At 43.5% G+C, this 24,175-nt stretch overlaps 1 protein-coding gene across 2 annotated transcripts in view; it reads right to left on the bottom strand.

Annotated features, from left to right (window-relative positions):
• The window catches only part of RNF13 (ring finger protein 13), a 99,534-nt gene that overhangs the window by 40,375 nt on the left and 34,984 nt on the right, over positions 1-24,175 (bottom strand). For both annotated transcript variants that reach the window (XM_044290374.1, XM_044290376.1), the window contains one exon: positions 11,930-12,058. In XM_044290374.1, coding sequence (XP_044146309.1) covers positions 11,930-12,058 — 129 coding nt within the window. The remainder of the gene's footprint in view (positions 1-11,929; positions 12,059-24,175) is intronic.

The raw sequence follows: 24,175 nt of genomic DNA, 5'->3' as shown, positions 1-24,175 counted from the left end.
ATGGGTAGGGTAGCTGCTTAGTCCTTCCCCCCCGACTCTAAACACATAAAAACTACCGAACGTGCCTGTGTATGGAGGAGCTAGTTGGGAATAGCTGGTAGCCACGACCGGTCAGTCAGATACTTAAGCTTAATACACCCGCACAAGGGCATAGATTTACTAAGGGCCATAGAGAGGTTATATACGGTTATTTTAGAAATGATTGCCCATGCTTTCCTTCTCACCGTTTCAGGGCTCATTCACACAACCGTGGTGTCCTTATTGCAGACTGCAAATTGTGGTCCACAATACATGGGCACCAGCCATGTGAACTCAGTGCTATGGATGTGGACCCACTGACTTAAATGGGTCCACGATCCACAAAATATAGGCTCTTTTGCAGAGCGGAGGCATGGATTGGAAGCCCACGAAAACGCTTCCATTGGCTTTTCGGGTCTGTGGTTCACATGGCCAGTGCCTGTGCATTGAGGACCGCTATTTGCGGTCCACAAAACGGTCACAGCAACCAGTGTTGTGGATCACGGTCGTGTGAATGAGACCTTAGTGTGCTGGTGCCGCAAGTACAGGATTTCATAGATTAATATATTGTTTGGAAGCTGAAGTTCTGTGAAATCCTGTAGATAAAAGCAATTACTAGACATCAAATTATTCCAGTCTATCTAGGATTTGGATCACTGAATCAAGGGACAGTTATCAAAAGGACCATGAGTGTAAGGGAAACGTGGACATTACACCAACAAAATAGAAAAAATAAAATCACAATATCGAATTCATCCACTAGGGATTAACTGTTGTACGTGAATATAAAATTTGAAGACATCCGTCCGTAAATTACTTTTTCAGATAAATGGCCTCCAGCCATCGGATTTACAAACTAACCAGGGTGATTGAGTACATATAAAGAGATAATGTAAAACAGACAAAAGTCTGAAATTGCCTGTTTAAAGTCATTTCTCCAGCTCCAAGCAGCTGAACGCTATTGACCACAAGTCTCTATGGAGAAAGATCTTCACATGCAGGTAATGGAATCTTACATTAAGCAATGCAAATGCGATTACCTAAAAAGGCCTCGTGTCTGGCACCAGCGCTGCGGCCACGTCTTAACTCTTCACAGACTAAAACGCATTAGGCTCGCTACTGGGAGATGAAACAACTTTAGGACGTCTTGCAGCTATAAACACTCTAATGAAAGATATACAATAGATGTCTGGACTGAGACTGCATTTAACACTAGAATCCAACTACACGTTACAGTCACAGGAGTTTAGGAAGCAGAGATAGGAGAAGGTTCACAAAGCATCTTTCTTAAGGCTCATTTAGACGGCCGAATGCTGTCCGCAAAAATGCGGATCAGTTTTTTTTGCGGATTAGATGCTGCCCCATTCACTTCTATGAGACACTTATCTTCCATTGCATGGCTCAGCAAAAAATAAAAACAAAACATGTCCTATACTTGTCTGTGAAAATCAGGACATGGCCCTATTGAAGTCTATAGATAAGCAAAAAACACAGAATGCAATCCGTTTTGCGGACATGCTGAACTGTCCGCCAAAAAACCGGATCTGCATTTTTTGCGGACAGCATACGGCCACCTGAATGAGCCCTTACCTAGTTTTTTTGTAAATCGTGGTTTTCTAAAACCTATTGCTGTGATTTATTTAACCAGTTCCCACAATAGTAACGGTTAGGCAGAGTGCACTACGGCAGGAATAGGTTATTTGTCAAGGTCATCCAACTGGCCAGCTGTCCCTGTGCCCCACTTATCATTTGTTTCCGGATGCGGATCCGGCTGACAAATGCATTGCAATACCGGATCAGTCTCTCTGGAACACTTGGCACCGGATCCGGAATTAATACATTTCAATGGAAATTAAATGCCGGTAATCAGTCAAGTGTTCCGGAATTTTGGCCGGAGAAAATACCGCAGCATGCTGCGGCATTTACTCCGGCCTAGTACCGTAAAAGTGACTGAACTGAAGACATCCTGCTGCATACTGAATGGAATACTCTCCATTCAGAATGCATTGGGATAAAACTGCTTTTTTTCCGGTATTGAGCCTAGTCATGAAAAATGAACAACTGCACCCCACAGCAAATCTAGCATTTCCAGCACAACTAACTGCACCACATTATCAAGAAGATGCACAGCTAACCATAAGTCGATTGTGGGCACTGCCTCTATATGTTCCGGATGATCATCTGCAAGGTCTTCTACAGATGGATCAGTACTATGCAAAGATATAAGAGTGCCATGCAAATAGTATCTTATAATGAATTTGCACCAACTAAAGCATGACATTCTGGTAGAAATCTAATCCCTCAAAAATATCCAAGCTTTAATAAGTGATGATGGCCAGAATTGCCATTTTTATTGTTTACTACGATATCTGGCTTCTAATTATCTCATTTAGAAGAAAAATGTAATACGCCTTTACCATTTGATGGTAATAACCTTTTCAGTCTCAGAGCTAGATGAGCCCCACTGACCTACACCAACCAACCAACATCTGTATCTCTTTATCTACACCTCAATAATATATTCTTTTTATATAAATGATACCTGTATCTGCCATAGCGTAAGAACCATTGACAAGCGAGGTGAAGAACATTGATTATTTCATGACAATCGCACCTGTCAAAGAGTGCGATATTATTAGGCAGCCACTGAACAAATCGTTCATGAAATTAATGTGTTGGAAACAGGAAAAAATGGGCAAGTGTAAGAATCCGACTGAATCTAACAAGGGTCAAATTGTGCAGGGCTATAGGACTGGGCCATAGCATCTTCAAAGTGACATGCCCTGTGTAGTGTTCCTAGAAGGCAGTGGTTACTACCTCCTACTACCTAGAATGGTCCAAAGGACAACCAATGAACTGACGACATGGTCATACCCTCCCAAGGCATATTGGTGCATTCGAGTATTGAAGGATATTCCTTCTAGTCTGATCCCACAGTAGAACTATTGAGCACAAACTGGTGAAAAGAAAAGATGGCTATGCATCATGGACCGCTACGTATGGGCCTGCATAGCCATGCAGTACACTATATTAGTCACTGGCCACAAAATGGTTCATTTCCGTAGAAAAGCGTGATAACCCTTATGTATGCAAGTGTGCTGGACCATTTGGAGTCGGAGCTTAAGCGGGTTTGATTCTGTAGGAACACAAAATGTGAGATGCGACACCTAAGCAGGCTCCGACTGGCCCCCAGGGGAACAGGTGAATCCCCTGGTGGGCCCCTTGTCCCTCATCCTCTGCACAAGTGGCACATGACACAGTAGACTGACTGCACATAGGCAGTGTAGAGAATCTCAACCAGCCTAATAGTCCATATAAAAACTGGGCAGATTATTCAACAAAGTACCCAGATTGTTATTATAGATGTATCAGGTGGCGGAGATGACTTCTAGGTACCGAGGCAGACCAGCTAGTATCTTCTTTTTGTCTTCTGTACCAATAAAATCCTCTTCTAATACTGCACTTTGGAGCAGCACCAGAAGTTCCCAATTATTTTATTGTGACAGTTGTTTCCTCTGTATCCTGCCTTCTCTAAGTCACTGCAGGACCCCCATAATGAATCTTGTAGCATCTGTATGGGCAGGTAATATTTGCATGTAGCTTTACAGTGGGCCCTCTGAATCAATTTTATTGGTGGGCACTACACCTTATCCTGTTTGTTCAAGCTTCAAGGGCCAATTGAACCCTGTTAGGCTACATTTTGCATCAGTGTGTGCATAAATTTTCTGTCCGTGTGTCCATTTTTCATGTCCGTTAAAAATGGACATCAAGAACTGATTAGTTTGATTGGCAGTTATTTCTAGACCCACTCTTCCGAGAGCACCCAGAGAATGGTAGGCCCCCAGCTAAAATAATGTCCCCAGAGTGTAAATAATGCCTCTATAGTGGCCCCAGCTGTTTAAAAAAAACAAATAGACCTCACCTCGTCCACTTGATCGCGCTGCTTCAGTCTCCTCTCCTCATTGAACAGGACCTGCCATGTGCTCAGTGACGTCACAGCGTGCGCCCACGTAGATGCGTCATCACAGGTCCTTCGGCAGGTCCTGCTCAATGAGGAGAGAGATTGCTGCAGCACAATCAAGTAGATGAGGTGAGTTGTTGTTTTTTTTAACCTCCTAAATGGCTATATTGCACCCGTTTTTAACGGCTATTAGACGGATGCAGTCCTGTCTAAGCGGCCGTTAAAAGCGGTCCCATTGATTTAAATGCCATCCGTCTGGCCGTGAAAATGGGCAAAAATAGGACATTTCCTATATTTGAACAGCCGCTATTCACTGACCGTTAAATGAACGGCCATGTGAATAGCCCTTTAGACTTTCATTGGTGCTAAAAATGGCCGTGCGATGGCCCTTACGTAAACATGTGCAAGAGGCCCAGCAAATAAAAAATAAAAATAAAATACCCCTTTAAAACAACTGACCAGCCATACACAATAGATTCTGATAAAGAACCAGAATGGTAGCTCTAAAACCTGAGCAAATGGCTGAAATGATAAAACATGCCTGGTACAATAGGTATTCATGTTTTTAAAGGCCGGTCAAGTCTGAGGCGTGTAAGGTAGGTGCTGGTATGAAAAATGCAAAATAGTTTTTTTGGCACAATCCCTTTAAGAAAGAATTCTTCAACCCCTTAGTGACCAGCCTGTTTTGGGCCTTACTGACCAATCATTTTTCTTCCTTTTTTCATTGTCTCCTTCCAAGAGCTATAAAACTTCTTTATTTTTTTTATCTATGTAACTGTACACATAACTTATTAACTCTGTCTGGGAGGGAGATGGGGAAAAACCAGCAATACTGCCAATGAGTTTTTATAAATTTTGCAGCGTTCATTTGTCGGTATAAATAACATAAATATCATTATTTTTTGGTAATTGAAATTTTTACTGCTTTCACCATAGAGGATCATTTACATGATATTTGTGTAGTGCAGGTCGTTACAAACACGGCAATGCCAAACATGTGGAGGAGATTTTATTAATTTTTTTCATTGAAAAGTATATTTTCAAATGGTTAAAAAAAGCATATTTTTTTATTGGATAAACTTATTAACCACTTAATAGTCCCACAGCCGGTCGGGGCTGTTAGAACAGGAGCATGGCTCTCATGTGAGAGCTAAGCTCCCACTCTGCACAGGGGACCCATGCAGCGCTTAGACTGGGCCTCAGTGAAAAGGTGGCGGCCCAGCCTAAGGCCCCTTAGTGACCGCTGTTAAAAAGGCGTATTGGTGATAACTAAGGGGTTAAGAAAGTGACAAAGATATATCACTACTATTTTTGAAGTTCTCTATTTTACCTGAGGGTACTTTTCACATTAGCGGTAGGGGACTCCGGCAGGCTGTCCTGGCGGGTGAACAGCCTGTCAGATCCGTCCTGCTGCTAGTTCACGTGTGCCCCCGGACTGCCACTCAATCCACATTGACTATAACAGGGGCGGGCGCGGAGTTCTGTCAGCGGCACGGCGAGAGGCAGCCGGACTAAAAGTACTGCATGGAGTCCCCTGCCGTTAGAGCAACTGTTACCTATTGTTATCTTTTGGTTCTAAAAATACCAAAAAACAAATAGAGGGTGATATATGTAGAGATGGGACGAATCCAAAAGGTTCTCGAATATATTGAATCTTTCAAACCTTGAATCCTGTACATAAGAATCCTGTACATAAGAAATGGCCCCACAGTGCCACCCAATAATGTGCCAGTAAGAAGTGGCCCCACAGTGCCAGTCAATAGTGTACCAGTAAAAAATGACCCCCATAGTGCCCCCCAAATAATGTGCCAGTAAGTGTCCCCATAGATACCCCTCAATCATGTGCCAGTATCAAGTGCCTCACCCCCCCCCCCCATGTGCCAGTATCATAGTGCCATCTCCCCCCATAATGTGCCAGTATCATAGTGTCTCCCCCCCTACCCCCAATGTGCCAGTAACATAAAAAAAAAAAAAAAAAATTGACTTACCTCTGCTGAGATGCAGGCCTCTTTTGGCCTGTGTCCCGCACTGTACGGCTCAGGCGGAGCAATGATATCACACCACCCCATCACAGGAACAGGGAAGGGAGACTCCTCTCACTCCCCTGCCGCAGCAGCGAAGCACTCATCTCCTGCTGTGTCCTGCCACCGCGGCCACGTCTGGGCCCCATCGGGATTTGTCGGATTTGTATCGGGTAAATTACGTCGGGATTCGAATCCACGAATCCAGCAAGATTCAAGGTCCCACCTCTAATTATATATGTTTATCAGCAATTTTACAAATTTTCAAGAAAATTTCGAAATCCTACTTTTTAAGGACCATTTAAGTTCTAGAATGGCTTTGAGAGGCCAATATGTTAGAATGCCCCCCCCCCCCCCCCATAAACCTCCTTGTTTAAAAACTCCCCCCAATTTTTTTGTTTTGTTATTAGAAATATCCCATATGTGGCCCTAGAGTGCTACTTGACTCAAACACTGGCTTCGAGGAGGAGCACCTTGAAGGAGCACCTTGTGGATTATGGGTCTTTTTTTAACCACTTGCCATCTGGGCCATTTGCCCCCTTCCTGACCAGGCCTAATTTTGCAAAACTGACATATCTCACTTTATGTGGTAATAACTTTGGAACGCCTTTACTTAGCCAAGTCATTCAGAGATTGTTTTCTCGTGACACATTGTACTTCATGATAGTCATAAATTTGAGTCAATATATTTCACCTTTATTTATGAAAAAATCCCAAATTTACCCAAAATTTTTCTAAATTTCAATTTCTCTGCTTTTAAAACATTTTTTTAGGACGTTAGAAGGCTTAGAAGTTTAGGAGCAATTCTTAAAATTTTTAAGAAAATTGCCAAAACCCTTTTTTTAAAGGACCAGTTCAGGACTGAAGTCACTTTGTGGGGCCTACATAGTGGATACCCCCATAAATGACCCCATTGTAGAAACTACACCCCTCAAGTTACTTAAAACCGATTTTACTAACTATGTTAACCCTTTAGGCGTTCCATAAGAAATAAAGGGTTTCTACCACTTAGGTGTCACATATTTAGCTGTCAGACACTAGCGATCCGCTAGTGTCTGCTCTGGCCAACCATCCTAATATAATTGCTTTTGGGGTGGTGGTTTGGCTAAAAAAACGACTTTTATTAACATGCTAATGAGCCTCTAGGTGCTATGGGGGCGTCATTAGCACCTAGAGGCTCCGTCTACCTTCAGAAACTGCCGCCGCCCAGCGCGTCCCTCCAGCCCGCCCATCTCCTCCTGAATGCGATCCTCCTTGTGAGCGCCTGTATTCGGCGCATGCGCAGTAAATGTCTGACAGCTTCCCTGCTCAGACATCTCCACTGCGCCTGTTCCTCGGAGCACTATGGCGTCATCGCGCAGGCGCAGTGGAGATGTCTGAGCAAGGAAGCGGTCAGACATTCACTGCGCATGCGCAGAATACATACGATCGCATTCAGGAGGAGATGGGCGGGCTGGAGGGACGCGCTCGGCGGCGGCAGTTTCTGAAGGTAGACGGAGCCTCTAGGTGCTAATGACGCCCCCATAGCACCTAGAGGCTCATTAGCATATTAATAAAAGTAGTTTTTTTAGCCAAACCACCACCCCAAAAGCAATTATATTAGGATGGTTGGCCAGAGCAGACACTAGCGGATCGCTAGTGTCTGACAGCTAAATATGTGACACCGAAGTGGTAGAAACCCTTAAAGGAAAATGGAGATCAAATTTTTTAAATTCACTTTTTTGGCAGATTTTCCATTTTAATCCAATTTTTTCTTTAACACATCGATGGTTAACAGCCAAACAAAACTCAATATTTATTACCCAGATTCTGCGGTTTACAGAAACACCCCCACATGTGGTCATAAACTGCTGTATGGGCACATGGCAGGGCGCAGGAGAAAAGGAACTCCACGTGGTTTTTAGATGCCATGTCCCATTTGAAGCCCCCTGATGCACCCTTACAGTAGAAACTCCCAAGAAGTGATCCCATTTTGGAAACTAGGGGATAAGGTGCCAGTTTAATTGCTACTATTTTTGGGTACATATAATGAATAATAAAAAAATCATAACACTTTATGGGGCAAGGTGACCAAAAAATGGGTTGTTTTAGCACAGTTTCTATTTATTTATTTTTACAGCATTCACCTGAGGGGTTCAGTGAAGTGACATTTTTATAGAGCAGATTGTTACGGACGTGGCGATACCTAATATATATACTTTTTCTTATTTATTAAAAGTTTTACACAATAATAGCATTTTTGAAACATTTTTGTGATGTGAGGTGACAAAAATTGCTTGTTTTGACACCGTTTTTATTTTAATTTTTTTACGGTGTTCATCCGAGGGGTTAGGTCATGTGATATTTTTATAGAGCTGGTTTTTATGGACGCGGCAACACCTAATATGTATACTTTTTTTTTTATTTGTTTCACTTTAACACAATAGCATTTTTAAAACCATAAAAATGATGTTTTAGTGTCTCCATGTTCTAAGAGCTATAGTTTTTTTTTTTTTTTTTGAGAGATTTTCTTATGTAGGGGCTAATTTTTTGCGGGATGAGGTGACGGTTTTATTGATACCATTTTGTGGGACATATGCGTTTTTGATCACTTGGTGTTGCACTTTTTGTGATGTAAGGTGACAAAAATTGGTTGTTTTGACATTTTTTTTTTTTTATTTAATTTTTTTACGGTGTTTACCTGAGGGGTTAGGTCATGCAATATTTTTATAGAGCTGGTTTTTACGGACGTGGCAATACCAAATATGTCTATTTTATTTTTTCTATTTAACATTTTTTTGGTGAAACCTTTTTTTTATTTTATTTTTTCAACACTTTATTTTTTTTACACTTTTCTTCCCCCATAAAGGTCATACAAGACCTCTGGGGGACATTTACTTCTTTTATTTTTACTGTTGATTTCTCCTGTAACTGGGGCTGACATAGTAGCCCCAGTTACAGGAAAAATACACCCCCCAGAGAGGCTGTACAGCGCAATACAGCGCTGTACAGCCTCAGTGCAGGGCTGATCGAGGTCTGTGAAAGACCTCACACAGCTCCTGAACTCTCCGGCTCTGCATACACAGCGCTCGGCGAGCGCTGTGTATGCAGCGATCTAGAAGGCAGGGACACCTGGGCACTGTCCCTGCCTTCTCTTAGGGTTGCCCTGCTGTCACTGACAGCGGGCAACCCGATCAGCAGCTGCACGATTAGCGTGCAGCTGCAGTTTCTGAACGGACGTTTTAAAACGTCCATTCAGAAATAGAGATCCACCTCCTAGACGTTTATATCCTATGGGCGGACGGGAGGTGGTTAAGAAAATTTTTGGCCACCATTTTAGGTTTGCAGAGGCCTTGAGGTGCTAAAACATGGCTTTTAAAAACACAGATTTTACTGGAATGGGTTTGGATGCCAAGTTGAATTTGCAACACCCTTGAGGTACCAGTGCAGTGAAAGCCCCAAAGAAATAAACTAGACCTCCCAAATAATTCAGATAGGGATGTAGTGATTGTTTTGACTCAACAGGTGTGTCAGAATTTATTAACATTTTTCCAAAAGGGCGTTGCTTAGCCCCCCCCAATTTTTTATTGTTGCAAGGGTTAAAAGGAGAAAAAACACCAAATCGGCTAATCAATTTCTCCTGAGTACGGAAATACCACAATGGATACAGGAAAAACCATCCAAAATCCATAGTCTTGATGAAGAGGATTTTTCCTGCCGTAACGCGTAGACTATACTATAATAAAGACTTCCTTACATCATCCTTTATGTTGTTCGTCTGAATCCTGCTCCGACAGCGGCGAACAAGCGGTTCCATCCCCTATTTGATCTTCTATGTGTATACCTCCCAACGATCGCTTTTGTAGCAAGAGCAGAGAATCGTGGTTACAGTCTGGGCTTTCCGTTCGCTGGTCTCGACAAAAAAAAAAACTAAAACAAAAAAAAAAAAAACCAGCAAGGCCCTTCCTAGTTGTTGTGGCTCCTCACAACACTACACGGCATGCGTAATACAGCGTTACACCTTGATACCTTCTCACTGACACCGCACATGTGGCGCTGCCTCCTGTCTCCCTTTATCTTGTATATCCAGCATTGATGTGGCCACAGGGTCAGAACCCGGCCGATAAGATATTAAGGGCCTATCCTGAAGATGGGCCATCAATAGCAAAAATTTAAAAATAGAAATACAATGCAACATCTGCAGTTTCCTATGGAAGACACGCTTGAAGCAACTCTGTGTACAGTGGCTCACTCGTACTGTTGCCCTGCAGTGCTGGGGCTCTGGGTTCAATACCACCAAGAGAAACATCTGCATGGAGTTTACAAGGGTGGCTTCCCACACTCTGAAGATATACTGATAGGAAATTGTCCCTGTGTGTATGTCTGCAAATTAGATTGTCAAACCACTGGGAACATGTCAATGATGATAATCTCTGTACTAGGGCTGCAACGATTAATCGACTATCGATAATATTAGATAACGGGATTAGTTGACGAATCCAGTTATCGAATAATCGCCAATTCGTTGCTATGCGGGTGTGCGGTTTACTTTAAATCAGCGCATCTTTATTTTACCTTACAATTAAGCTCCAGTAACAGGCAGAGCCGACGGCGGCGTAACGTCACTTACTCACATGACGCGCCTGCTCCGCCTCCTTCATTCATAAAGTGGGCGGAGCAGGTGCGTCACGTGAGTGAGTGACGTTACGCCGCCGCACACTCTGCCTGTTACCTGAGCTTCATTGTAAGGTAATAAAGATGCGCTGACGCCGAGTAAGGCCCCATGCACACGGCCGTGTTTCACAGCCGTGTGCGGGCCGTGGAACCGCGGCCTGGATCCCTCCTGAGAGCAGGAGCGCACGGCGTCACTGGTTGCTATGACGCCGTGCGCTCCCTGCTGCCGGCACAATACAGTAATACACTGGTATAGATCATACCAGTGTATTACTGAATTGCGGCGGCAGCAGGGAGCGCACGGCGTCATAGCAACCAGTGACGCCGTGCGCTCCTGCTCTCAGGAGGGATCCAGGCCGCGGTTCCACGGCCCGCACACGGCTGTGAAACACGGCCGTGTGCATGGGGCCTAAAAGTTACTGCCGGATTAGTCTGCTGTGAGCAGCGGGGCCGGGGCCGTTATGGGGAGGGGGATCTGTGTATGGCACATATGGCATTAGATGCTATATAGTGCCATCCACAGATCCCCCTCCCCATAACAGTGCCATCCACAGATCCCCCTGCCCATAACAGCGCCATCCACAGATCCCCCATAACAGTGCCATCCACAATTTGTTTTAATATGGCATTTGAACATAATTTTTCAAGTAAAATCATATAAACCTCTTTATTTTGTAATTCTGGTGTTTTTCCCGATTAAATTAAATCGACAACTAATCGATTATTCAAATAATCGTTAGCTGCAGCCCTACTTCTGTACACTGATTATGTGTTCACAAAGTTGGCATGCATCTTCTTATATCCCCTCTACATGATTTCCGGGCAAATTATCGTGAATGACCATTCCTGACAGTCTGCCATTCTAAATGTGCCGCTGATCACCCAATGAACAAGTGAAATGCTCCTTCATTGGACGACATCGTCGTTCGTGCAGGAACATCAATCATCGTTTGTAGGAAGCAGATCTTGTTGTCTAAACAGCGATCTGCAACCCAGAAACAATGATCCTGTATGGGGATGAGGGATCGCTATAGCCATCCCTCATCCTCATACAGTGAAACCTCATAAAGCTCCTTTCACCTTCACTGAGCGAGCAGCCGACTATCAGGAAGAAAAGCTTCCTTCCCGACAATCGGCTGTAACATTATGCGGTGTAAACCTGCCTTAAAGCAATCTTGTAATTATTGCAGGAACTTTTTCGCTGCCATTTATTTTATGTTAAGAAATTCTTTCTGGAGTGTTAAGCATATCATAGAATGGACACAAATGGTCTTACCTTAATGTCAAAGTTGCAGTCGAGTCTGCGGATGAGTACTATATAAACGCTAGAAATGTTCTCCTTCTCCACTGGTGGGGGTGCGATGGGTTCACAAGCATTCTCTGGCTTGGATATCACCAAAAACCCCTAAAGAATATAAAAACAAGAAATTATATAAAAAGAGTCTATGACATAACCAAAAACACTGCCATAAATATTTCTAAAATCAGTAAAGAAAGTCTTTTCTATTACACTTTGACTTTCTTAAATTCTTACTTATTAAAAAAAAAGAACCTGTACCTGATATATAGTTTTAAGTGAAAAGATTCAGTAAAACTTGTGATTTAAACATTTATATTCCTGCTCATTCTGGTCTTTGACTTCAAGGAAGAGGTCCTATCAGTGATTGACAGCTATCTGTGTATACACAGTCAGAGGGAAGGCTGTCAGTTACTGATAGGACCATCTCCTTGACGTCAAAGTCCAGAATGAGCAGGAATATAAATGAATAAATTACAAGTTATAATGAATCTTTCCCCATAAAACGATATATCAGTCTGCTCAGCTCCTCCTGCTCTATAACATGCTGCCTGTAACTCAGACACCATGTTCAACGTGACTGGTTCCCTTTAAAGTTGCTGGTACCTCGTTTAATTAAGTGGATGAGAACCTAGTTGGTGTAGTGACCGCACAGGTGCAGGGCTCTTTACAAGACAGAACTGTGAAGAAACATGTACCTGTGTGACCACCTGTGTGAGAAAAATGGGCATGTTTGGTACCCAAACCCGAACTTCTTCAATGAAGTTCGGGTTAGGTAGAAACATAGAAAGTGTCGGCAGATAAGAACCATTTGGCCCATCTAGTCTGCCCAATATATCTGAATCCTATGAATAGTCCCTGGCCCTATCTTATATGAAGGATGGCCTTATGCCTATCCCATGCATGCTTAAACTCCTTCACTGTATTTGCAGCTACCACTTCTGCAGGAAGGCTATTCCATGCATCCACTACTCTCTCAGTAAAGTAATACTTCCTGATATTACTTTTAAACCTTTGCCCCTCTAATTTAAAACTGTGTCCTCTTGTGGTAGTTTTTCTTCTTTTAAATATGCTTTCCTCCTTTACCGAGTTGATTCCCTTTATGTATTTAAAAGTTTCTATCATATCCCCTCTGTCTCGTCTTTCTTCCAAGCTATACATGTTAAGGTCCTTTAACCTTTCCTGGTAAGTTTTATCCTGCAATCCATGTACTAGTTTAGTAGCTCTTCTCTGAACTCTCTCTAGAGTATCTATATCCTTCTGGAGATATGGCCTCCAGTACTGCGCACAATACTCCAAGTGAGGTCTCACCAGTGTTCTGTACAGCGGCATAAGCACTTCACTCTTTCTACTGCTTATACCTCTCCCTATACATCCAAGCATTCTGCTGGCATTTCCTGCTGCTCTATTACATTGTCTTCCCACCTTTAAGTCTTCTGAAATAATTACTCCTAAATCCCTTTCCTCAGATACTGAGGTCAGGACTGTGTCAAATATTCTATATTCTGCCCTTGGGTTTTTACGCCCCAGGTGCATTATCTTGCACTTATCCACATTAAATTTCAGTTGCCAGAGTTCTGACCATTCTTCTAGTTTTCCTAAATCCTTTTCCATTTGGCGTTTCCCTCCAGGAACATCAACCCTGTTACATATCTTTGTGTCATCAGCAAAAAGACAAACCTCACCATCGAGGCCTTTTGCAATATCACTTATGAAGATATTAAACAAAATTGGTCCCAGTACAGATCCCTGTGGAACCCCACTGGTAACATGACCTTGTTTTGAATGTTCTCCATTGACTACAGCCCTCTGTTGTCTGTCACTCAGCCACTGCCTAATCCACTCAACAATATGGGAGTCCATGCTCAATGACTGCAGTTTATTGATAAGTCTTCTATGTGGGACAGTGTCAAAAGCCTTACTAAAATCTAGATATGCGATGTCTACTGCACCTCCACCGTCTATTATTTTAGTCACCCAATCAAAAAAATCTATAAGATTTGTTTGACATGATCTCCCTGAGGTAAACCCATGTTGTTTTTCATCTTGCAATCCATGGGATTTTAGATGTTCCACAATCCTATCCTTTAATAGGGTTTCCATTAATTTGCCTACTATTGATGTCAGACTCACTGGTCTATAGTTGCTCGATTCCTCCCTACTACCTTTCTTGTGAATGGGCACGACATTTGCCAATTTCCAATCTTCCGGGACGACAATCTTCCGGGACGACTAGGTGTTCTGTATTTTTTTTATTATTTTCCCTTATAACTTGGTTATAAGGGAAAATAGCATTCTTAATACAGAATGCTTACTAAAATGTCCATTGAGGGGTTAAAAATAATAAACTAATTTAACTCACCCCATCCTCTTGGTCGCGTAGCGGACCTCCTCTTCTTTCTTAAGGATCTGGGAAAAGGACCTTTAATGACATCACTGCGCTCATAACATGTGATGGACCATGTGATAAGTGCAGTGATGGCAAAGGTCCTTTACCCAGGTCCTGAAGAAAGAAGAGGAGGTACGCTACGCGACCAAATGGATGGGGCGCGTTAAATTTGTTTATTATTTTTTTAACCCCTCCAACCCTAATTTACTTAGCATTCTATATTAAGAATGCTATTATTTTCCCTTATAACCATATTATAAAGGAAAAAAAAAAAAAAAAAAGATCAAGTCCCCATCCCGATAGTCTCCTTAACAACCATGCGTGAAAAATCGCACCGCATCCGCTTCTATGGGGCTTGCGTTGCGTGAAAAAGGCACAATATAGAGCGTGCTGCGATTTTCACGCAAGTGATGCGTGAAAAATCACCGCTCATGTGAACAGCCCCATAGAAATTAATGGGTCCGGATTCAGTGCGGGTGCAATGCGTTCACCTCACGCATTACACCCACGTGGAAAACTCGCCCGTGTGAAAGAGGCCTAAAGCAAACGGTACTCAAAATAGCTAATATACACACATTGTGGACCTAGAGTTGAAAACCAGACTGTCAGAGAATCCCTGTTTAAGGTCACTGACCTGAAGCAGCTTATGACTAATCTGGGAACAATGGCTTCAGGAGAAGGTGAGGGGTCGGAGTGTATTCTTCATCAGGAGTTCACCAACCTCAGAGGTAGAAAACTCCCAGCAATGTCTAAATCTCAGGCCATTCTGAGAGTTTTGGGGAACTCAGACTTACATCATCTACACTTTTAATGCACACAGCTACTTAATCATTATTACACATTTATTAGTGATCGGAATGTATGCAGAGGACATTGCAATGTGTAATATGGGCTACACAAAATACTTCATTTGTCAATCTGTGCATTCATTAGAGCATGTTACCTTGCACCAGTGCACTGTCGGCTAACTCGGTTAAGAAGAGCACAGCACCATCTACTGGACAAATGAGAACGCCTGCACTGTAACCAGTAGACTCACTGCACTGTTTACAGTAGATTACAGGGTGGCACAGTAAAGAGCTCCATTCAGAGTTCTGCTGGCTGTTATAGGAAATAGCCCCTTGACGGCTGTGATTATCAATAAGATTGTGTACCATCTCACAATGATCTCTGGCTTGCAAAAGGATTTGCTTCATCTAATGCTCTGCTGACATCACCATGCTCTGACCAGTGGCGTAAATAGAGAAGTAAGGGCCCCATAGCAATGATCAAACCGGGCCCCCGACACGGGACAAAAGGGTTTATGCCTAAGGCCTTTTTAATTACCCTTGGGCCATTTTTTTACTGCCTCATTTGCTAAAAGTTGTTCCTGAGGGTAGAGTCCTATTCTTGTCCGCAACTGCGGAAAAGAAAAAGGCATTTTCTAAGAGAGCGCAGGCGATGTGCGGTCCAGAAAATGCGGAACGCACATTTCCGGTTTTCGGGTTTTGCGGAACCGCAAACCACATACGGACGTGTGACTGAACCCCAAGACTCGGCCCCCTCTTTCCCTGGGCCACATAGCAGTTGCATGGTCTGCCGCTATGGTAGTTACACCCCTGGCTTGGACAGATCTGTCATACAACAAACACAGCACCAGCTGACAAACTACTGATTTATAATGGGTGCTTCTGGTTCCATCAAAATATCCATCATTTTCAACAAATAGCGCGAACAAAGCACGATTCCCACTATTCAGCTGTCATGGCCGATGGAGGATGCATCTATCCAAAGGTTTCCTCTACAGTAGCCTGGCCATTCAGATGAATGACCAACTATGTAATGCATGGACTGGCCAGGACCTTTTTAATAGCTTGGTTAAGCTTCTATAATGGAGAGGGCTATAGATTTCCCCCCCACACAACACACACCATCCTTTTTATTATGTTCATTTGCTTCCTAAATACAAAATTAATCAACTTTCTAAGGCTACTTTCAGACTGGAGTTTTTAGGGTCCGCTTGCGAGATCTGTTTCAGTGCTCTCACAAGCTGCCCAAAACGGATCAGTTTGGCCCCAATGCATTCTGAATGGATAAGGATCCGTTCAGAAGGCATCAGTTTGCCTCCGTTCAGTCACCATTCCGCTCTGGAATGCAAACGGATTCGTTCTGAACAGATACAATCGTTTGCATTTATAGGTGCGGATCCGTCTGTGCAGATACCAGACAGATCCGAACCTAACGCAGGTGTCAAAGTAGCCTAAATAGTTTTCTCTGCTCTCCCCCTCCCTTCTCTCAGTGTTACAGATGGCAGCAGGGAGGGGGAAGAGGATGTGCACTGCAGATTAGGCTGTGGAAAGGGGGGGGGGGGGGGATGCAAGGGTGACAACACACAAAAGACTCTTTGCAGGGGGAAGGCAACAGCATCCTCCAGGACACACAGATCCAGCAAGTAATACTGAGAAACTAGGAGCCCAGACATGGTGATGACATCATGATAAGAACAGTTATAGTATATTTAGTAGTCCATAATTTATACAGATGGGGCATTTCTTTATATCTTCGATATCACCGACAGAAAGGGTTAAATAGCTGAGAGAATACAAAATACTTCTGTTAGAATGTGACTCTTCTGGATTACAGTCACATACATAGGGTAAAACTGTTTGATACAGGCATTTATAAAGTGTCTTTTCATACACATTGCTAGTCAGATGTTATACATGGAGTCATCTGATACTGTTTACAAAGGGGCACAATGACTACATCTGACTAATCGCATCTTGTGAACTTCAAGAACATGGCAGAGATGGCTCACTATGAGCAAGAGCTGCCAAGATGAGAGTGACCAACCCATTTTGTGTATTAAGCCATGCATTGCCCCAAATTATGTTAAAGAAATTGTGCCACTTTATCCAATGGCATCATGTAGAGAAAGTGAATACAAACCACTTACTAATGTACTGCGATTGTCCATATTGCCTCCTTTGGTGGCTTGATTTCTTTTTTCATCACATTATATACTGCTCGTATCCAGGGGTTTACGACCACCCTACAATCCAGCAGCGGTGGACATGCTTGCACACTAAAGGAAAAGCATCGGCCTCTGGTGCACACATGGGTATTAGAGGGGCTTGGACAACCCCTTCAACTTTCTCTGCATAATAAATGCCATTTGCTGAAGTGAGACAACCCCTTTAACCACTTCAGCCCCGCTAGCTGAAACCCCCTTCATGACCAGAGCACTTTTTACACTTCGGCACTACACTCCTTTCACCGTTTATCGCTCGGTCATGCAACTTACCACCCAAATGAATTTTACCTCCTTTTCTTCTCACTAATAGAGCTTTCATTTGGTGGTATTTTATTGCTGCTGACATTTTTACTTTTTTTGTTATTAATCGAAATGTAACAATTTTTTTGCAAAAAAATGACATTTTTCACTTTCAGCTGTAAAATTTTGCAAAAAAAACGACATCCATATATAAATTTTTCGCTAAATTTATAGTTCTACATGTCTTTGATAAAAAAAAAAATGTTTGGGCAAAAAAAAATGGTTTGGGTAAAAGTTATAGCGTTTACAAACTATGGTACAAAAATGAGAATTTCTGCTTTTTGAAGCAGCTCTGACTTTCTGAGCACCTGTCATGTTTCCTGAGGTTCTACAATGCCCAAACAGTAGAAAAACCCCACAAATGACCCCATTTCGGAAAGTAGACACCCTAAGGCCCCTTTCACACGGGCGAGTTTTCCGTGCGGGTGCGATGCGTGCGGTGAACGCATTGCACCCGCACTGAATCCTGACCCATTCATTTCTATGGGGCTGTGCACACGAGCGGTGATTTTCACGCATCACTTATGCGTTGCGTGAAAATCGCAGCATGCTCCTCTTTGTGCGTTTTTCACGTAACGCAGGCCCTATAGAAATGAATGGGGTTGCGTGAAAATCGCATGCATCCGCAAGCAAGTGCGGATGCGGTGCGATTTTCACGCATGGGTTCTAGGTGACAGTCTATTCACTGTATTATTTTCCCTTATAACATGGTTATAAGGGAAAATAATAGCATTCTGAATACAGAATGCTTAGTATAATAGTGCTGGAAGGGTTAAAAATAATAAAAAAGTTAACTCACCTTCTCCTCTTGTTCGCGTAGAGGCCGGTCTGTTCTTTAGCTGTGGGCTGAAGGACCTTTGATGACGTCAGATCACATGCTCCATCACCACGGTGATGGACCATGTGATTGGAGCATGTGATCTGACATCACCTCAGGTCATTCAGTCCACAGCTAAAGAACAGACCGGGATCTACGCTAACAAGAGGAGAAGGTGAGTTAACTTTATTATTTTTAACCCTTCCAGCACTATTATACTATGCATTCTGTATTCAGAATGCTATTATTTTCCCTTATAACCATGTTATAAGGGAAAATAATACAATCTTCAGAACATCAATCCCAAGCCCGAACTTCTGTGAAGAAGTTCGGGTACCAAACATGCGCGATTTTTCTCACGCGAGTGCAAAACGCATGACAATGTTTTGCACTCGCGCGGAAAAATCGCGCATTTTCCCGCAACGCACCCGCCTCTTATCCGGGCAAAAAACATGACGCCCGTGTGAAAAAGGCCTAAGGTATTCGCTGATGGGCATAGTGAGTTCATAGAACTTTTTATTTTTTGTCACAAGTTAGCGGAAAACGATGATGATTTTTTATTTTTATTTTTTTCTTACAAAGTCTCATATTCCACTAACTTGCGACAAAAAATTAAAAATTCTAGGAACTCGCCATGCCCCTCACGGAATACCTTGGGGTGTCTTCTTTCCAAAATGGGGTCACTTGTGGGGTAGTTATACTGCCCTGGCAATTTAGGGGCCCAAATGTGTGAGAAGAACTTTGCAATCAAAATGTGTAAAAAATGACCGGTGAAATCCGAAAGGTGCACTTTGGAATATGTGCCCCTTTGCCCCCCTTGGCTGCAAAAAAGTGTCACACATGTGGTATCGCCGTACTCAGGAGAAGTTGGGGAATGTGTTTTGGGGTGTCATTTTACATATACCCATGCTGGGTGAGAGAAATATCTTGGCAAAAGACAACTTTTCCAATTTTTTTATACAAAGTTGGCATTTGACCAAGATATTTTTCTCACCCAGCATGGGTATATGTAAAATGACAAAACACATTGCCCAACTTCTCCTGAGTACGGCGATACCAGATGTGTGACACTTTTTTGCAGCCTAGATGCGCAAAGGTGCCCAAATTCCTTTTAGGAGGGCATTTTTAGACATTTGGATCCCAGACTTCTTCTCACACTTTCGGGCCCCTAAAAAGCCAGGGCAGTATAAATACCCCACATGTGACCCCACTTTGGAAAGAAGACACCCCGAGGTATTCAATGAGGGGCCTGGCGAGTTCATAGAAATTTTTTATTTTTTTTGCATAAGTTAGCGGATATTGATTTTTTTTGTTTTTTTCTCACAAAGTCTCACTTTCCGCTAACTTAGGACAAAAATTTCAATCTTTCATGGACTCAATATGCCCCTCACGGAATACCTTGGGGTGTCTTCTTTCCGAAATGGGGTCACATGTGGGGTATTTATACTGCCCTGGCTTTTTAGGGGCCCTAAAGCGTGAGAAGAAGTCTGGAATATAAATGTCTAAAAATGTTTACGCATTTGGATTCCGTGAGGGGTATGGTGAGTTCATGTGAGATTTTATTTTTTGACACAAGTTAGTGGAATATGAGACTTAGTAAGAAAAAACAAAAACAAACAAAAAATTTCCGCTAACTTGGGCCAAAAAAATGTCTGAATGGAGCCTTACAGGGGGGTGATCACCCATATAGACTCCCGGATCACCCCCCTGTCATTGATCACCCCCCTGGTAAGGCTCCATTCAGACGTCCGTATGATTTTTACGGATCGGATCCGCAAAACACATGCGGACGTCTGAATGGAGCCTTACAGGGGGGTGATCAATGACAGGGGGGTGATCACCCATATAGACTCCCTGATCACCCGCCTGTCATTGATCACCCCCCTGCAAGGCTCCATTCAGACGTCCGCATGTGTTTTGCGGATCCGATCCGTAAAAATCATACGGACGTCTGAATGGAGCCTTACCAGGGGGGTGATCAATGACAGGGGGGTGATCAGGGAGTGTATATGGGTGATCACCCCCCTGTCATTGATCACCCCCCTGTCATTGATCACCCCCCTGTAAGGCTCCATTCAGACGTCCGCATGTGTTTTGCGGATCCGATCCATGTATCCATTGATCCGTAAAAATCATACGGACGTCTGAATGGAGCCTTACAGGGGGGTGATCAATGACAGGGGGGTGATCAATGACAGGGGGTGATCAGGGAGTGTATATGGGTGATCACCCGCCTGTCATTGATCACCCCCCTGTAAGGCTCCATTCAGACGTCCGCATGTGTTTTGCGGATCCGATCCATGTATCCGTAAAAATCATACGGACGTCTGAACGGAGCTTGACAGGGGGGTGATCAATGACAGGGGGGTGCTCAGGGAGTTTATATGGGGTGATCAGGGGTTCATAAAGGGTTAATAAGTGACGGGGGGGGGGGGGGGGTGTAGTGTAGTGTAGTGTTTGGGTGCGACTTTACTGAGCTACCTGTGTCCTCTGGTGGTCGATCCTAACAAAAGGGACCACCAGAGGACCAGGTAGCAGGTATATTAGACGCTGTTATCAAAACAGCGTCTAATATACCTGTTAGGGGTTAAAAAAATCAGATCTCCAGCCTGCCAGCGAGCGAACGCCTGTGTGCGCGCGTTCACAGGAAATCCCGGCCCTCGCGAGATGACGTATATATGCGTCGTCGTGCGCAGGGCTGCCGCCTCCGGACTGCACATCTGCGTTAGGCGGTCCGGAGGCGGTTAAGAAGTGACCCAAGAATGATCTCTGCAGTCCACGAGACAAAAGACATTCAGTGCAGACTCTTACTTCCAGGTCCTTTTTATGCCAATGCTCACACACCATAGCGGGTGGCACAGATATGCAGGATTTTGTACACATGCACACACAGCGAGAAACCCAAAGATATATACACACACATGCAAGCACATAGACACACACACTTGCCTGTTCTGACAGAGCGGGCTGCGCAGCAGTGATGTGCAGATGCTACGGCTAGGAGAAAGCTCTCCCGTCCTCATTCCAGTTCCACTGCAGTCTGCCATCCGCTGATAACAGGTGAATATCTCCAAAGTAATATTCACCATTCACCAACAGATGGCAGACACCATTACGTATTGTCCGTCAGCCCAATGAGGAGAGTAGCAGAGAAGAGACCAGGGAGGAGGTATTAAGCCCCATCACCACCCCCTGGTATATACACAGTACTAAAGGGCCCCATACAACCATCAGATCCAAAACAGCTATAAACACCACTGGAGTTGACTCATGAAAAATGCTTATAATAAATTCAGCCCATTATAATAAGTGTGCAAAAAAAAATTGAAGTTTAAAATTAAAGTTTATTTAAAGAAAATGCTCAAATTCCTGTGCGGCAAGGTCATAGTGTTAGACCAGTGCCACCTGTTGGTGATACTGAACACCCTTCATGTTTCAGTGAGTGGACCCAGAAAGACTGTTCAACAGAAACAGCAGGTGGCGCTATACTAACATTATTCCTGGAATATACGGCAAAAGCATTATTAAAAGGGGTTGTCAGAGTTATGAAAAAAAATATAAAAATATAGCACTGAAAATCTGATATAACACTGAGCTAAGCAAGTTTTATGCAAAAAAAAAATATATATTATATTTTTTTCCTCATTTCCCTGGTTCTTTTCTGGGCCTTTGTTTACATGCAATAAAAACAATCTCTGCCCCTCCCCCTGCTCTGCTAAGGGAGTGAATACAAGAGCTGCCCTGAGTGACATGTCTGTCTGCTGGGAGACTCTGCAGCATGTTGTATGTGTAGGACTACAAGTCCCAGCTGTATAATGACACTGCTAAGGGAGAGGATACAACAGCTGCCCTAAGTGCTGGGAGACTCTGCAGCATGTTGCATGTGTAGAACTACATGTCCCAGCTGTATAATGACACTGCTAATACACACAGGATCTTCCCCCTACCTTCTTGTGCAATGCTCTCCCTAGTATATCAGCTCCAGTGCCCAGAATTGTGTCCTCATTGCCTGCAGAGCTGTGCAGCTGAAGGGGTTAAGAATCCCAGCAGAGAGTAGACGTGGCCAGCACAGTGACATTTACAGGCTTGTAAATGACCTTTATCAGAGCAGGGAGAGAAGCTGACATCACAGGTCATGTGACCCTCAGTGAAATCTGAGAAACCAGCCACTGGAGATAAAGTGAGTGAATTGGAAAGCTGTTACATTTGCTTAGTTAGGAACATAGAACAAAAAATAACTCGGATAACCCCTTTAAGTGTAAATGCAAAGATGCTTGTAATTATGGGCACGAGTTAACTATAAACACAATTTTTTTCTTGGAACAACCAACCCTTTAAGAGGGTTTTCCAAGATCTTGCAAATTCCCGGGATAGGATCTCAGCATTTGACCGGTGGGGTCAGACACCAGGGACCCCTGCCAATCAGCTGCCTTCTCCTTGCTTACCAAGCACAGCGTTGAACATTGTATAGCGGCTGTACTTGGTATCGCACTCAGCCCTATTCACTTCTGTGGGGCTGAGCTGCATCTAGGCCATATGACACATGAACGTATTGCCACTGGCCTAGGAAAAGCACTGCTGCCTTCCCAAACAGACGATCGGAGGTCCGAAGTGTCAGACCCCCACCAATCAGATACTGATTACCTATCATTTTGATACCTGAAAATGGGGGGGGAAGCATCAGTGTATAGAAATGTTCATTGTCAGCCCAATGGTGCAAGGGGAAGTGGTAGAGTAAAAAAAAAATATATATAATTATTATTTAACTGTTTTCTTTTTATTTGCATATTAACTATCCATATTGCAGGTATAAAAATTAGAACCCCCACCCAGTTCTACAGTGGATCTAGGGTGCTGTAATTTCAGTTCTACAGAGCCAGAGGGGGTGCAAGTGTTACCTCTGGGATATGGATGGTTACACAGCCACTATTCCCTACCTTAATGGTCTCATCTCTGGGGGGACCTCTAGAGCAGACTCCCACATTAGCTTGGCTGAACCTAAGGAGGGTATCATACTTACCTGATCCCCGCTGCTGGGTTCTGGCTCCTTTTCTTTCCCCTAGCCGCTGCAGCTCTCAGGTCTCCCTAGGTCACGTGGATGCTGCACCGGTGATGCGTCTCACGTGACCCAGTAAGAACATATTGGAGTCTCTTGCATTAAGTTCAAATGCAATAAAGTACAGTTCCCAGTTTGAGTGTCCACTTTTTGCGAGAGGAGGATCACTTCTTCCTGCCACCCACCTCAGGAGGATCATGCAAAATAAAGGAGGGAACAGCACCCTAGAGTCAAAGTTCAGTAGTGGTGGGGTGCACTTCCTGTGGGGACCAGGTCTGAACCAGCACCCAAATGGACTCAAAATCAAAGAAGAGGGCCTCTTTGATTTTGACCTCAGGCGGACATGGTGCAATTTGATGGATATTCACATTTTAGCTTCTCTAGGACACAAATATTTACTGTGCAGGTAAAAGCTTCGCTGCCTTCAGTAATGAGCAATCTACTGGTTTTTATCCAAGTAACACATATCACGGAACAGAAAGACAGTCGCAGTTCTGCACAGACAAGGAATCCTCAAAGGCGAGGAGCAATTCCTTCATCCACTGCACTGTTCTGAGTAACAGATTGTGGAAATAAATCCCATCTGTGCAGATTAAAGTGTCCCCGATTCATGATGGTGACTCATCACTGTAATGAATAGCTCGATACAT

The sequence above is a fragment of the Bufo gargarizans genome, chromosome 4, assembly GCF_014858855.1.
Source record: "Bufo gargarizans isolate SCDJY-AF-19 chromosome 4, ASM1485885v1, whole genome shotgun sequence".
NCBI lineage: Eukaryota > Metazoa > Chordata > Amphibia > Anura > Bufonidae > Bufo > Bufo gargarizans.
The sequence above is the reverse complement of the archived record's forward strand: the minus strand, read 5'-3'. Positions and strand labels throughout refer to the sequence as shown.